This window comes from Pseudopipra pipra, chromosome 9 (genome assembly GCF_036250125.1).
Source record: "Pseudopipra pipra isolate bDixPip1 chromosome 9, bDixPip1.hap1, whole genome shotgun sequence".
Taxonomy (NCBI): Eukaryota; Metazoa; Chordata; class Aves; order Passeriformes; family Pipridae; genus Pseudopipra; species Pseudopipra pipra.
The window spans coordinates 25,382,871-25,400,134 of record NC_087557.1 but is presented as its reverse complement, the minus strand read 5'-3'; the positions used below and the strand labels follow the sequence as shown (position 1 = coordinate 25,400,134).

The 17,264-nt window shown below is 43.0% G+C and overlaps 1 protein-coding gene across 1 annotated transcript in view; it reads right to left on the bottom strand.

Moving 5' to 3' along the window:
• The window catches only part of TRABD2B (TraB domain containing 2B), a 277,120-nt gene that overhangs the window by 120,425 nt on the left and 139,431 nt on the right, over positions 1-17,264 (bottom strand). Inside the window, exon 3 of the mRNA XM_064665293.1 lies at positions 7,607-7,753. Coding sequence (XP_064521363.1) covers positions 7,607-7,753 — 147 coding nt within the window. The remainder of the gene's footprint in view (positions 1-7,606; positions 7,754-17,264) is intronic.

The window sequence follows — 17,264 nt, the reverse complement described above, 5'->3', positions numbered from 1 at the left end:
TGCAGATACATTGCAGTTCATGTCAGTGAGCTTTCTGCAGTTGGCCTCTCTCATTTAAAGCTAGCAGGGTACCCCTCAGCACAGCATAGCAGCCTGAGTGTGAAAATAGAGGTCTTTGAAACTGAGTTTCAAATTGGCTAGCTCAGGTCTATGAGCCACTGGAGCATCTAAACTTGTAAACAGAGAAAAATTACAAATACGAGAAGACATGGAGGGGGAAGGCAGGCTGAATGCCAGTGAAGTCCCTATGGATAGTGCATGATACTTCTAAAAACCAGCTCTGCAGGTGACACAAAAGCTGTAGGAGTCACTGCTGGACTGAGTGTAATATTGCCTGCAGGCAGGGTGGGCTGCAGCCCTTGGACACTCCTGTACCTGCAGCTTCAGCTCCCACCACACCTGTGTGGAGACCCTCCCTGGGATCACCAAACCCATCCTGCCACTGCCTGGTGGCACATGGCCAAACAACAGCTGTGTGTCCTGCCTAGTTCTACCTTCTCTGTCCATTTGGGCTAAAGAAAAACATCTTTTAAAAAGAAATTTAAAAAGGCAGAAGGGCCATAGGGATGGGCTGTGCATCTCACACACAGCCTGGGGGGTGAGACTTCTATCCCTGTTAGAGAAGACTTTCAACAAATCCCTGGGAAGTCATGACCTCCATGTATGTTTTCTATTTGTTTTTCCACACCAGTTAAACAGTTGTTTTCCAAGCACTTAGGAAAGAAAAAGAAAAAAAAGAAGCAAGCAAGCAACACCAACCCCTCCTACAAGGCCTCCCTCTCCATCCCAACCCTGTCCCTGCTCCCCTTGGTCGCGATGCCAAAATATGCAGCCGGCCTCTCTATCTGAATGAATGTTTTGATTAAAGAAGCCTTAACAAAACACAGTCAGAACAATGATCCCGGCCCCCTTTCTGCAAGCCTCACCAACTATGCAGTGTATATTTAGGACCAGATTACAGGGACCTGTTCATTAATCGAGTAACGATGACAAGCCTATAGTGTATGCAAATAAAGGTTTGGGTTTCGGAAGGGGAGGGTAAATCTTAACTACCTAATGATACTCCTGCTGCATTTAAAGCCCCCTCATTGCTGGGATTGTTTTGAGGCCAGCTTTCATGAGCTTGCAAACATATGGAAAAGTTCAAGATTTTCTATTTCCCTTCCAAATGCTTTGTTTCCTTTGACAAAGAATACTTTTTTTCTGTTCTGACACTAAAACCATCACCTATTATATTGCCATGACACCCAAGTCAAGATACTGATCAAAGGGCAAAGCAGGGCAATAAAGTGAAGAAAAAAGAAAAAACAAACCAGGGCCAGAAGGTTTGGGTTTGGGGCTGGTTTATTAAAAAATTGCAATTTTTTTTGCAAAGGTATTTCATTTTGTCTTCTGTTACACAGTGGGAGAACAGCTGGCCAGTAGCAGGCACAAACTCAGGTTTGGTTGTCTTGGATATATATTGTTCGGGGCTCTTCAGTTTCTTCCCATCCCTGTTTAGTAAGATTCTAGGAAAAGCCTGAATGTATATGTGAAGCTTGCAATATTCTTTTAACTCAAGGCAAGTCTGATCCAAAATACACGATTTGCAAAATATCATGTAACTTTGCAAGGAGCAAAAATCTGGTTATTAACACAACAGCAGCTGGTCTGGACACGAGACCTCAGGAGCTGACACCACAAGGTTTGTGGTGCAAAGATTGCCATGTCCTCCTGTTTGGTCCTAGAGAAACTCCAGACTACTCCCAGTCCAACCAGCTGAAGCTTTCTAGTTATGCTGACATATGAAAAACAAATTGGATGATGACTTTAAAACTAATTTTAATTTTTTTTAATGTAGGGTTGTTTGAGAGGTCTAGTGTTGGACATAAAGATGGAGAACAGCTTCAAGAAAGCATTTAGAAAGGAAACAAGAGCCAGTAAGGAGAAAACTAAGGAATAATTCAGATTAAGTCAGTGAAGTCGAGACAAGTTGTCCTTTAAACTAATTTTGTTTGCGTCTAAACTGGTGGAACTCTATAAGCCTTGACTTTGGGTTTATCAGCAATCAGCTCTCCCAGAGGAGTGAAGATCCACGTCTGAAGTCACCACCAGAGAGCACAACCAGTTTACACTGGAGATATCTGATCTATGGCATTCCCTACTCAGTAATGCACAAAAACAGTGCAGACCAAGAAATGTTGTGTCCAGGAGTACCCAAGAACACAGTCTTTTCGATAATCTCTAGTGCTAATCCTGCCAAATCAGCCAGGACAACCAAAGTGCCCCCTTGTCCCACATTTTCCCCCTCCCTGTCATAATGAGGAGTAACTTCATCTTTTACATAAAACACTAAGAAACAAAAAGCGTTTTGTACATTCAACTCACAAAATACTGTTTAAAAAACTAACAAGTCTTTTTCATTTCTCTTGAACAAGTCTTTCCAAGAAACACTTCATAAACCAGCTCTTTAAAAAGAAGGGAAAGCAAATGCCTTACAGCAAACATACAGCATTGCACAGAAAGCAGCACGCTACTACCTTGAACTCCAAATGGTTTTACCAATCACTCTTTCATACTCATTTATAGTTTATTCCCTTACTAATAAATACAGGTAGTCAACAATCCTTAACCATTTTTAATGTAAATCATCTCTTTTCTGTAGGTAAATATGTTCCTTTTCTAATAATGCAGCAGTCTGAAAGAAAAATCTTTGCCTTTAAATGTCTTGTTCCAATTTCTCTCTGACTCTCCTCTCCCATTGCTTTTTTCATGGAAATTGGAAAGAGGAAGGAAAAAACTTCCAAGGTAAGAAAACTCCACATGCAAACATGTAATGAAAATTTTCAAGGAAGAACCTATTTTCAAAACCCATAGCATGAAAATTATCTGGGCATGTTCCAGATTATTAATAAAAAAATAATCTCTGCAGTGTTTTCCCCAGCACTGACATCAACAAGTAGACTTAACTCTCAGTCTGGATCTGTAACCAATTTTCTGAAACACATAAGCCAAAATATAATATTGCTCCAATCTGGAATCTTGTTCTGACATAATATGAAAATTAGACTCCGAAAATTTTGGCTGCACTTCTGTTTTTTCACTTCCAAACGCTCCCAGCATATACCAAGACACGAAGCTGTAACTCAGGTGCAAGCGGAAAGAAAGTACGATCCCACCACAGCAGACCAGGAGCTGTTCTGAACTATGGGAAAGCAGCACCTCTGCAGCAGCATCCTGTGCTACAGCCCAGAGAGGAGAAGGTGGGAGACAGGCTCTGCTCACTGTCGGGGCACAAGCAGCACTGAGCACAGTGTCACCAAACACCCGGGCAGCGTCAGCACTGCCAGCAGTGTCCTCGGAACAAACACTCCTGGGAGCGTGACTGACCCTTCCCCTGGACCCAGAATGGCAAACTCCTGGGACTGGCTCCCTTGATGCCTGGGACAGGCTCACACTTGCTTCACTGGAAAGCTCATAATCATTTTCCCTGGAAGAACGAGAGGCTGTGCCAGTTCGCCTGCACTTTGTTACAGCTGAAAATGATAAGATGCTTCCAAAGCGCTGCGTTACAATAGCTGTGCCTTCAGTGTGTGGATTTATCTTCCTTTGCGCCAGATAAAACTCCATTCCTTGGACAAATTAGGTCTGCTTGTCATTCAACACTCTACCTAATGGTCTCAGCTGTGTGTTTCTGCAGTTACTGAAGCTGGAGCATTCCACAGATAGTTTTCATTGATTTGAGAAGCGAGCCAGAAATCCAGTCGTATTTTATCCAAAATGACAACAGGGCAAGTTAATGATGTAATTAGAATTATCAGGAACCTTAAATCTTACAGGACATGTTTAAATGCAGGATGATAACAGTTTTAAAGTGCTGCATAACACAACCTGGAGATTTATAAACAACAAGTACCTTGCAAAGTGAGGCACTGAACATTTTCTTCTTTAGTTTAAGGAGGCTGATACTGGCATGGGGTTAGTGTATAGATTTCTAATGTCATGTTATCAAGATCATCATATGCTTTTCAGAAGGCAACACCCGCTACCTAAAGGCTGTATGTCCACATGAATCCATGGCATTTTGAACTGCAGAGGGAACTTGAGATACGGGTGACAATCATTCTAGTAAGGTATAGAAAAAGCTTGGTTGTTTCTGATGGACACAGCTTGAAGAAGGAGGCACAGCAATGCCTGAGCATCTGAAGGGGGTTGAGATCTGTCTGCAGGCTGTGGTGAACACTAAGCAATTCCACTGCAAATCTTGCTCTGCTGTGTAGGATGAAGCCAAGACCTTATGTCTCCTGGCAATGAGAAGATTGTTATGCTGAGGTGAGCACAAGGCCTGTAAACTGGGTTAATCACTGGCCTAACTTGATTTATTCATTTTTATATCCAAAGATGTCTGGGCCCATTGGAATGGATACAAAGCCTGCTGAAGGCATGAAAATATTCTCCATTACTTCAGTGGGCTCTCACTACAGGCTAACAGAAACCGTAAGGCTCCCCTAGATGAGAGACGCTTTGGAAGTGTCAGGTATGACTCTTGGATTGTGCTGTTAATCCTAAATGGGAGAGGCAAATAACAAGTATGAAACCTGGGTAGTTGAGCCAGTAGAAACTGGCTTGAAGAAAACTGTGTATAGAGTTAGCAGTGGAGCTGCAGGTCTCTGACATGCCAGATCGGCGATGAGAGAGGAGAAATCATCTTCTCCTGGGACAGGAGCCTCTCCTCAGGCCAGGAGAATGGCTGAGGACAGAAGATAAGAAACAATAACCAGAAACCACAGATACAATTTTTGGGAAAGGCTGAAGGAGAAAAATCTCCGCCTTGGATCTTCAAGTTTCCTCTTAATAAAGGAATACAAAAGAACACAGAAGCAGTTAATTCAACGCTGTCCTTAAAAATTGAACAGCTCAAAACCAACCACAGGAAGTAACTGGTGCAAGGTATCCTTAAAACCAAAACACAAATGTTTATGTTTGAATAAAGACTTTTACATCAGATCTAGGGAGCAAAAAACACAATAAATTGTTCTGTGCCCTACTTTTTCTTCACCGAGGCTTCAGGTCATTAAGCAATTTTTCATCTCAGGTAAGAAAAAAATATCACGTGGAGACAGATAATTTTCTAATTTTGCACTAACAGATTTTTTTGTATTTTAATGTTTCTGGACATACTGACCTTAATTCCCTTGTGAGGGCATCAGCCAGAATACAGAAGTTACAGCTACTGATCTAATCCAATACATTTTTGCTTCTAGGGAACCTTTTTCAAAAGCAGAGAAAGAAACTGACTTCTTTGAGGGGAAAAAAGTCTGGAGAAAGAGCAGAAAATACTCCTATCCTATCTTTAGCTTAGAATACTTTCTCTTTGGTATCATTTTGACTCTCTGCCCAGAAACTCCAACATAAGCATCTGGATTACAAAAGTCACAAGAGAATCAAGTGTTTGAGGAAGGCAGTAGAAGAGAGAGAGATGTTTCCTACTCCACTTTGGGGTCATAGTCTAACTTAGTAAGCTCAGCCCCTTGAAGTTTTACTAAGTTTAAATAAGGATTTATACATTGGGAAAAATGGTGCCTGGACAAAAAAAAAAAATTAAAAAAAAAAGAGAAAGGGAAAGGAATGAGGAATGTAATATAACCACAGGAAAGCAGAGGTGTTTCCCTTTCACTGTTCCTAATTAAAACAAAGGTCTTCTCAGACCTCTAAAAAATTGGGGCAGCACCTTGATATCATGAAAGAATGGACACATCTTCTAAAAATACTGTGGCACTCTTGTCTCACAAGATTGGCAGAGGTACCTGCCCTGAACTTTAAGTGGCAATACATCTCACTTGGGATATTTATAGTTTTTCTGCATTTGTAGGCCAATCGTTCATTGTCACCTCACGAGACCTGCAATAGACTCAGCACATGATAAATTCCTCTGCCTACATTTAATGTCTCCAGAGAGAGATCCCAGGGGGGATGCTTCATGTGTAATATTTAAGCCAGGCTAATCTAATTTGGTAACCAAATGGCAAAAACTCTCCATGGCAGACAGAGTCTTTCATCCTTGCAACAAACCACACAGAACAAACTTTGGAATCACCCCAACTGGCAAAACTTGGCCTGAATAGGGAGTTTATTTTAGGTTTTAATTTTCTATTTTGTTCTGCTCGCAGTTAAAATAAATGGTATAGAGCTGGTTTATGAAAACACTACCAAGCACAAAAACCCTGTACCCAACAGTACTGCACAATATTTAGAGTTCTGCAGGGACCAGTATACATAGAGGGATTTTAATTTTCCATGGTCAGTAAGTGTTATAATCTCTATCAACTGCATGCACTCTGGGACCATGACTAACACCATTGCTTGAACTCTGACTGGTTGTTGGCTTCCTTCTTCTGTCTTTAACACTGTTTTGAAACCCACATTTGATCCAATAATTTGGAGGGATAAGCAAGCTGTTCCTCTCAAGTTGAACCCCCGGGTCTGATATAGGACAATGTGAAAATAAACCACAGATGTCTGTGAGTCCATGCAACGGGTGTGAATGGCCACAACTAATCTCAGGGACAAAGGCTTTCTCACTGGAGAAATTACACTGGTAGAGATTAAAAGGCAACACAGGACATTCCCACACCAGGACAGTCTTCATGGGTTTGCCTACAAGTACTCCTTTCATCGCATCCATGGCAAACATAACAGCACATCTTGCTTGTTTATTCCGTGTTTATCATTTGTGCTGTGCCTCAACACTGCAGGAATAGTTACAACCACAGGACTAACAGGAAAGGAGAAAGAAGAATCTATGTATTAAATGAGAATCTCAGAGTTTGCCATGAAGTATCAAACTGGTCTGGAAAGCAGATTTCTGCCCCGTTGAGAGTTTTTAATAGCTTTGGATAACTAAGATAAACGGAGACTGAAGGGCTGCCTGAGACACATACAAAATTATTGAATTATGACATGTTTGAGAAGTTATTTACTTTATAGAGTATTAATGTAAGGTCCACTTCCTCTTCATATATAAGCTCAAATATTACAAAGATTCCCCCCTCCCCCGCTTAATGAGGGGTCTACATTCAACAGCCCCCAAACATCTATAATTACCTTTTTTGTAGGCACATTCCTAGGGAAGTCTTCCAGGCAGTACATTCCTTGTTCCAAGGAATAAGCAATAGGACAAGAGGAAACAGCCTCAAGCTGTGCCAGAGGAGGTTTAGATTGGATAGCAGGAAAAATTTGTTCACCAAAAGGGTTGTCAAGCACTGGAACAGGCTGCCCAGGGCTGTGTTGGAGTCACCCTCCCTGGAGGTATTTAAAAGACGTGTAGATGTGGCACTTGGGCACGTGGTTCAGTGGTGGGATGGGCAGTGCTGGGTTAATGGTTGGTCTCGATGATCTTGGGGGTCTTTTTGAACCTGAACCATTCTATGATTGCCCAGAGCCCAAGAAAAACCATGGAAATTCCACTCTCACCAAGCAAATGAGGCACATGTGGAAAGAAAACACAGGGCATCAAAAAGGAAGAGGGGGAAGAGGAGACAGAGTATAAAGTGCTGGCTGGGATATTGCTAAAAAAGCAGCTGATTTGTTTTCAATCATCTGGCCCGTCTGGAACAATTCTGCTCACCTGAGAAGTGTCATGGTTGAATATCACAGCATTCAGGTCTCCACAGTTGTAGTGCTTGATGAGATCTTCAGTGGTATATGGGGCCTGCAAACTACCTGCTCGAAGGCTTTCATGCTGGAGCAGAGTTTGGTTCAGAGCAAAGAGCACCTGCAGAAACGCAGACAGAAAGGGAGAAAGTAAGTTAAAGATACCAGGAATCAAAACAGCAAAGCCTAAAGGACCAAACTTTGAAAAACTCTCCTGCACCTGAGGTCTATTCACTTGATCCATTCTGGCCCACAGTAACAAGGGCTGGCCTTCAGGCATTCCCAAATGGAAAAGCATTCAGATGCAAGGCCCCCTAATAGCAAAAGACCATATTATAGACTCCATGATATTCCATATAGAGTATAACTTCACAATACATATATATTGCTGGGAATTTTTGGGCTTTCTGGGCTGGTTAATTGGCTACATGAAAGCAATTGGAATGGAACAGCCCCTAAATGAAGAAACTTGTATTGCCTCTGACTGCTTCCTGTCCCCTAACTTAAATCCAAAGCCCAAACTCAGCTAAAAGGTTTTTGATAAAAATCAAAATCTTCTGAACTTCTGAAGTTACAGGTGTTGTATTGGGACTTTGTGCGTTCCTGGAGTAGCAGAAACTTCAGGAAATTCATTATTAGCCTCCATCCTTTAGTCTTTCCCCCTTCACCCACCCATCTGCAAAGTGAGCAGAGATACAGATTTATAACACTGCCCCAGCAGGCTAGTCCTATGTCCCCATTCCAAATTTGAAAATACCAAAAAAACAGAAGCACTCTTTACTGTGTAGATTTGGGTAGCCAAAGAAATAAATATCCTTAAAGATTAGCTTTTGTTCCCCCCTTGCATCAACCAAAAAAAACCCCCCAAAAATATTAAAAAAAACCAACAACACCACACTCACCTCCCAAAAAACAAACAAATAAAAACCCCCCTACTAAATTTCACATGAAGTACCACGAATCTTTTTAGTTTTGTGACAGACTGTAGGAATAATTTATACCATTCACTGAACCACCAAGTCTGGGTTTTCATGTTCAGCTTTCCAAGAAGCTCCCAAGAAAACTTGATAAAAAGTAGATGAATAAATCAGAAGAACAGCAGTTAAGACAGTTTGTCACAAATTATATAAATAAACACATTTTTCCTAAAATAAAATTATATGTGGTGACAGTAAATTCAGATTTCTGGCAAATTATACCGATGTGTCATTTTTCATGAAAAGACTCCTGCGTCCCTCAGTCTCCCATTTTACCATTTTTTTTAGATTTTATGTTTTATAACAGCAGTGTCCTTCCCAAAGAATAATCATCATCTCCAAATCTGGGTAAAGTAAGCCATGGTGAGCTCCTGCTGGCCCAGCAAGGCTGCAGTCTGTGACACATATCCTTACTTACCTTCTTAAAGTTTAGCAACTTACCCACTTCAAGAAGTAAACCCCAGAGGAGCTGAAAATTAACAATGCATATTTTTATTTGCAGGATGGAATTTCTTATTAGTTTAAAACTATGATTCCCATTGAATTTTATCTACAGGTGAAGTAAACAGTCAATTGGACTGCATATGCCTCACATATATAACAAATAATTAACATTATTTTTAATAATAATGTTAATAATATTAGGAATAATAAAGTATCTTCAGGGCACTAACAGCTTCAATACAAAGCTGTTAAATGCTAACTAATATACAAAAACTGGTCGAGGAAAAGCAAATGTTATTTTTTAATTTACTTTTAAAAAAAAAAAAAAAGATGGTCTTTCAACTGAACCTGTTATATGTCAATTCAGCAATCGGTTCCCCATTAAGATCCAAGCCTAAAAGATTTCCTTGCCCAGATCTAAGGGTCTCTTTAGGCTTTTCTACAAAGAGATAAACCAGGACCACAGCCTGAAGTTAAGCATCTTCCTAACTTGGTTTTTCCCTAATTTAAAAAATATGCAAAAATACAGTTTGAAAAATTTCTAACCTTTGAAAGGATCTGAGCTTTCTTCTTTTTCCCCTAAGGGCTACAGCTCGAAGAGGAAATGGTTCATCCCAGGATTTCCTGGGGATTCTAAACATTTTGACTAATAAAAATAAAAGCTTAGAAAAACATTGACAGGAAAAATGAGAGCAGAGGTTTTCCCAAAATGCTTTTAGCAAAATCCTTCTCATTTTTGATTTTTTAAACAATGGATGTTGCTGGATTTTTATATATGAAAATATGTATACACACAGGCACACACACATATACAAACCACCAGCAAACCCTGAGGGCAAGACAGTGTGTTTTATGATAAAATATCAAGATGGCAATAAACAAATCCTTACTTTACTCCCAATGCCTTTTTTTCCCTTTTTTATTTTTTTTTATCTGTTATTTTGGCTTCCTGGGGAAACCAGTCCTGTGCATTAATGCTCCGGATCTGCCTGTCTCCTCCTAATAAATTTGGAGCCTGTTAGTTGATTTTGGTCACATTTCCACAGGGTTTTCTTAAAGAAAATTGTTTGTGTGTTCCTTAAAAATTAGTGCCAGACTGCAGGAAAGCCCACAGTACGAGTTCTCTCCTTATAAGACACCAAAGACTCCACATGAGAGAGAGTGAGTTCTTTGGAGTTTACAGCAGCAGATGGATCCCCATGACCTGGTCCCAACATTTCATTAGTGCCAGGATGTTCATGCCCCTGCTCTCTGCCTCAGAGCAGCTTTGGGACCTAGATGTGATCCTGGACACCAGCTTGGGGACAGTCCTGTGCAGGGCCAGGAGTGGGACTCGATGATTCTTGTGGGTCCCTTCCAGCTCAGCACATTCTGTGATTCTGTGATCCAGCACGCTGCTGCCACTGGGGGAGAGCCCACCACTGGGTTCAACCCACTGCCCTAAAAACAGCCCAAGAGGCTTTATCTCAGGAGGAAAGTTAAAATCAGAAATTCAAACACTTGAATATGCTAAAGGAAAACTGTAACACTTAACAGATTTATACAAAAGTCTTGCTTAATCAAGCCATAACCACCACGGGTTTAGGTTGGACAGCTCTAAACAAATTTAAAGAGAAGCAGGGTCTCGTCACAGTCACTGCTTGTTGGCTGGATTTGTAGACCACTTCCTTCAGAGTCAGGTTAAAGCCATCTTAAAACCTGAATTTATTTTTCCTTACTGTTCAGATAATGCCACAAAAACAACGCTGTTTCCTTTCCTTCTCTCTATCTTAATATCAATGACCCCACGACCTCCAGCCTAAACCCCTATCTGAGTTAAATCTCCCAGAGGTGCCTGAGATTACTGAACAAGTGATGACTTCAAAATAAACACACTTAAGAGTGACTGCCTATACACAGTCCCACCTAATAAACAGAGCAGACAGGATTTGTTCTGGGAAGCGATGGGAAGTTATGACTTTGGCTCTGGGAAAGTGCATTTTTATTCACACAATTTATGGTCCTCACCCTGGTGTGCTTTGAAGACGTTTTTGCACGTCTGCCTCTGTCCCCCACTGTTTTTGGCTGATCAACCTTTTTATCTGAGTGGTGCCATTCACCCAAAACACAGATTTTATTTGGGGGTTTGCAGACACCAGCTCAGCCCCTAGGGCAGACCTAAGGGTCCTGCTTCACTGACAGTGAGAGCGGGTCCCACCAGTCCTACACAGCACCAGGAACCACTGGCCCAGACGCTTCAGGAGTTATTTTGCACAGTCTGTGGCCATGACAAGCACAAGGGGCTGGACTGTTGAAACCTTAGCTAACAGCTGTACTGATTACCTTGACACTCAAACAGTATTCTCCCTCTCCACACTCATCAAATACAGCATCGTTCCTTTTTATATCAGCTGCGGGCAGGTGGACCTGTCTACCTGTGGAACCAAGAGGAAAGGTTGCCAAGTCCACCTCTTTTGTCTGACTAAGGTCCCAAATAGTGGCACAAGGGGAAAACAGCTTTTTGGGAGCACCTAATAGGCCGCATTAAATTAAGATAAGGAAACGTTTCTAGCAGATAAAGTTCTTAAGCAATCCCAAACCTTCCTATGAAATATATTGCTAATAAAACAGATAAGAAATTCAGGAATTAAAACAGAAGAAATAAGTTTTTTGTTAAGCTTAAGACAAATTGGACCTATGTTCTTCTGGTGTGTCTGCTATATAAGAGACTTGAGGATGAAAGGCAACCCTAGGAAAACTCTCAGGCCAAACTTAGCATCCACAGGACTCCAGTAGCTGGAGTTACAGGATGACCCCTGCACAGCCCCATGATTAATAACAATACCACAAAAACAAGTACTTAAATTTCATGCTATGATGTCAACTCTTGAGCAGGCAATGTATTGTTTTCCTTTACTCTCTCTTTTGGACACATGCCACCACAATGCAAATACTAAATAAGCATTACTGGAAGTGTTTGAGTGACTATATCCTGTCACTGCCCAAATTGCAATTCTGGAAAAGAAATGCCCCCTCTCCTACTCTTCAAAACAAACTGCAACATAAATATTGAGATATACAGTTCTGCAGGGGTTCTGCTTTTGTAGTTATCCTAATCCGTAATCAAATAGAAAATCAAATATACAGTTTCAGGTCAAAATAGTGACTTAGGGGAAAAAAAAAGAAAAACAACCAAAAATGCAAGTCCCTGATTTTCCAGATTAATGAAATGCAATAAAAGTGCTTGCCCAAATCTGTTCAGTTCCATTGGTTTCCAGAAGACGGGTTTCCCCTTTCCTTGAATCTCTTGTGCTGTTGCTAGGAATTAGTGAGCTGTGAAACTCACCTAATGAGGTCAGCATCAGGAAATAGCTTTGGAAAAACAGGTCCTGGGGGAACTACTAAAGGACTCTCCCAGTGTCCAAATGAAATCCTGGATGCATCGGCACATTGTACAGCCGGGGCTGTGAGAGGAACGTGCCCGACTTTGTTGTTGTTTTTCCTATAAAGGGACAGCTAAGGAAAGTGAAACTATTAACTCATCCACTGGAATTTCTACTCACAAACCGTGGCCCCTGTTAAAGCTGCTCATAAAAGCCTTTCGGCTAGTTAGTTCCATATGTTCCCCAAACCCGCAGTTATTGCTTCTGAAAGGCAGGAGTAGTTAACAGTCTGCGGCTTGGCACTGACCAGGGAGACCTAAGGACCTCGCTTTTCCCCCCTCCCTTTCAAACTGCCAATTACCCAGCTTAATAAAACAGTTTGAATCTGACCAAGGTGCTTGGAGAAACCCCGAGCCACCACCCGTCCTATGGTTTATCCCTGACGGTGACGCACGGACACGGCCCCGGGCAGAGCAGTCACGCTACTGATGTGCAGTCCTGGGGACTAAGACTGGTTTTCTTAGGTCTGGGAAAGCTGCAGGGAGACAGGGACTCCAGCCTTCAGCCCTACATGCCCAAAGCTCCTGCCGAAGTTGATTTCCAGCAGCCTGACTTCAGCCCTCTGACTCCTCTCTTTATGCAGAGTTCCCATTATGAACTTGCACATGCAAAAGTAATTTTTTTTTAATTTTATTTTCACCGTGTTTGGACTGAATCAAGGCATTTAAAAACAACATGAAATTTCTAAACAGAAAACGCTGCAATGTGCATGTCATCCCCATTCCCTCAGCCCCAAGACCCCAAAACCAGAGAAGGACCCTCCTGCTTCATGGCAGCTGTCACACATTCCCTGGGCTGACCCTACTACACTATTGCTTCTGCACCAAGTTCCAGACTTCTGCAGGGCTGGGGCAGGCAAATGGTTCAGACAGAGCCTGGACAGCAGCTGTTTAGGGTTTTGGTGGGTTACCTGACAGAACAGGCCAGATAGCTAGTTTGTGGTCTTAGATGCAAGTCTTCTCTTGCACAAGGTCATTAAGACAACAAACAAAGATCATGGAATTAATTTCTGCCTTGAAAACACTCTAAAAACATATACTCTATATATATATATTCAACCACATACCCACCATAAACACCACACCCACCTTACATAGGTAAAAAAAACCCCAAATAAAGTCTTAAATATATAAACTGAAGTCAGCAGCAGCTGAAGCAAAGACACTATTGGAAGGAGGACAAGATCTGAAAACTTTTCTTCTAAAGGTAGTGAACTCTCTTACTTTCTAAAGGCACTCAGAGTCCATATTAATGTAGAAGAAAGAGAGGGCAGAAAAGAGCTTTGATATGGAATTTCCATCCTTTCCCCTTTTGTGAATCACCACACTGTGGTGGAAGGATGTTTTAGTTTCAATGCCCTCACCACATCATCAGCATAGTCTCTTTCGCCAGTAACTCAGCTTGATGTCCAACCAGTCAGGGTGTAAGTGAGCAGTGACTCTGAAGGATAACTCTCTGCTTTGGTCAGTGTCCAAATGCAACCTTAGGGAAACAAATTAATAAATAACAGGAGGATGGATCTACAACTTAATCAAAACTGAAACATTGGAAGGGACAGAATTACTTCTGTTAAATTTGCATTCTAAATGTAGGGCTTGTGTAGATTTTGTATGTGGGATTTACTCACATCCAGTACTTCTGCACCAGTCTAGTTTCTCAGCTGTACTGAGTTCAGTAGATTAATTTTGATGAGTAAACCTGTCTGAAAGGCTAAATATTTTCCCCAAATGAGTTACACTCGGAGCAGTTTAATTCTGCAAGTGTTTTTCAATGAAGTGCAACCAGTTTCCAGCAACCAACACCCCTGCCCGGCAGTGATGGCTTGCAGGTCCAAGTGACACTGGTTAGACCTCTGGACTGCAGCCTTAGATCTTGTCAACAAAAAGGTTCACTTGGACATGGCCCCGCTGCCTGTTTGGTGATGCCATGGGCTTGGCTACCAGCCTGGCTCCTCCATACCTTTGGGTCCCCACTCTGTTTCTTCCTGTGCCACCACCCCAGCAAGCCCAGCTCGGCCTCCAGTTCCACTTAGTCATTCCCGTCCTGGGGGTATCTCACCACTTGCTAGTCAAGAGAAAACCTCTATATTCCAAAACCCAAATGCTGCCTCAATGTCAGGGAAACTCACTCCCTGACACCCCTCCCGTGTAACACAAGAGCTCTGTGGGCACTGGAAGTTTGTGAGGAGGTTTCTGGAGAAGAGCAGTGCTCCGGGAGCAGTGCCACGAGGGCTGCAGCACGTTGCTCAAAGGTGTCATTGAAACAAGAACAGTCATCCCAGATAAGTCCAACACTCCCCAAAAGTGTCTGGTAACAGATACTTTGGGAAAGCACGTAAGAAATGAGGTGAGCAGAGGGTGAACTTTTCTCAGACAACACTTCCCATCTTTTGGAAATCTGCCAGCTGGGGGAGGTTGTGGATCAAAATACCTCTTCTGCTATCACTCCTTCCCACCCACCTCCCTGCTCCCCATGCCTCCACCTCAAAATTATCCCTGTGCTTGGTTGCACCATTCTATTGAAGAGCAGCCATCTGCCTGATGTGTGCACAGAGGAGCTCACAGCCTGCTACTTTGCTCAGCAATGGCATTCCCAAATGGATGCCTGGCAGGACGCCCAAAGGGCAGTGCCCACGATCACTTTTCTCCACCTTAAATGGGCACATTGTCCCCGCTTTCGGGATCTTCACCTTCAAAGGGGGCACATGAAATCCTTCCCAAGAACCTGAAACTACATTTGTGCTCTTGACTCATGAGTAAAATTGTTACTGGGCCCTTCTGGGGTTTCAATTTTTCTTTTTTGTGTGCACCGTAACAGAAGGAATGTGGGAACGTGCCCTGAGCTGAGCGTACCGGTCGGCCCCGGTGACGAGTGAGCAGCAATGAAAGGGGCACCCTCACGGAAAAAAGCACAGCTCTGGGGGCGGTTTGGGGAACTCCTGGCTTTAGGCATCCAGCCTGAAATATTTTTTAAGAAGTCTGGTTTCATGACATGCTAAGCATCCACCCATTGAAAAGTGCAACCTGTCCTGGGTGTATTTAATTTGGGGTTTATTCATATTACTGCTTAATTTTGAACTGTTGCTTTTTAATTACCAGCTGAAGCTACACAGTAAAATGGACTAGCCCCACAGGCATGTTTTTCTTTCTATTATATTACAGTGAGGCAGCAGATTAACTCCTTCAGACATCCCAGCTTAACACCTCGCGATGCCAGCACAGCCCCTCTCCAGACTGCTGCTCCTGAAGCAAGAATAGCTGAAGGGGACATATATCTTTATGTCCTGTATTTCCAACTCCCAGCCTGGGGTATCAGCACAAGCAGGTGCCAATTTCAATATGTGTCAGCATGCTGGAGAGTAAATCAAAGCCCATCGGGAAGGGGAGCAATTTCCAGTGAGTCAGGTGGAGCTGCAACCTCTGGTCAAGGACAAACACTTTGGGGCAGCAACTGTCTCAGTTTTCCAGTCTCCATGTGAGTGCAACTGAGTTGACAGCTGTAGAAAAGGGAATGTTTCCTAAGCCTGAAGGGAACTGCATCCTCCTGAGGTCAGCAGGGAAAGGGGAAAAAAAATTAAAAAGTCAAGATTTGGAACAACGTGAGAAAAGGAAGCCTTCAAGAGGAAGCAGGGAGCTGAACTCATAAGGAATAAGCAATTGTGGATTGTTGGTTTTTCTTTCAGCTTAGCATTATCTCAAGTTTGAATTAATTTTATTATGCAAGATGTTTTTGCCATTGTGGGAAATAGTAGCCAAGCATGGGTGCTAATGTCTGCTAATAAAGACAGGGCTTGATCTGGCAGCCTGCTCTCTTCAGGTCTTCCTCACCCAGAGAAAACCCCTCTCATCAGCCAGGACAGATGGTGGGATCCCGTCTGTACCAGCTGTTACAGGGCACAGCGATCCCTGGGTGGCCTCATCAGGACAGAGCCTCTTTCCCCCTGGAAATTCACAGTTCTACCCTCAGGATCAGCCTCAGGGTTATAATGCAGACCTTGTAAAGCACCTGTGGTGGGCAGTGCACTATGTGCAGGTTCCCTCTCCCAGAGCTGCTCCATCAAAGCACAAAGGGCTGGAGCCACTGCTGGTGCTCCCCAAATTACATTCTGATCCTCCCACTGACAGCCAGAGGGTTTTGGGGTGCAGAGGCAGCCTGTGTGCCAGCAGCCCATGCCTTAGGCCACCTCCTCTTCCAGCAGAAAGGCACCACGAATACACAGTGACATTACAGCCCTGGGTAACAACAGATGGCCACAAAACCACTACAAACAACTGCTCAGAGGCGTTTCTTTATCAAAGCCTGGGAAAGGGCACCAAAGGTGATCAATCATAATTCACTGAGAAGGCAAGCAGGCACTTTTTGGGAGGGTAGAGCTGGAGCTACACCACTGTACTCCTCAGAGGCAGCCTGCAGGGTCCCTCTGTGAGGAAGCCTGGGTTGAATATGACCCCTTAAAACTTTCTGATGGATCCACATGCTGTGACTGGTACATGGAGCTGCCACCCTCCCCACAAGCCCTGGGGCCAGCCCGTGCTGCGCTGGAGGAGCTGCCACCACCAATCTCATTTCCAGGTCTCTGTTGAAGAGGACAGGCAGGGAAAGCTACAGATGGAGCCAGGAATTTAACAAGAAATAAATGCAACAATTCCTGCTCCAGGGGCCTTTCTGAGGAAGATGCAGCAAAGGGACAATGTACAGGCAGAGATGCCCAAGCCAAAAAAAAAAGTCATTTTGGAGCTCAGGGCACATGGGGAAGAGGGGAAGCATCCAATCCCTTATGGGGAGTGCA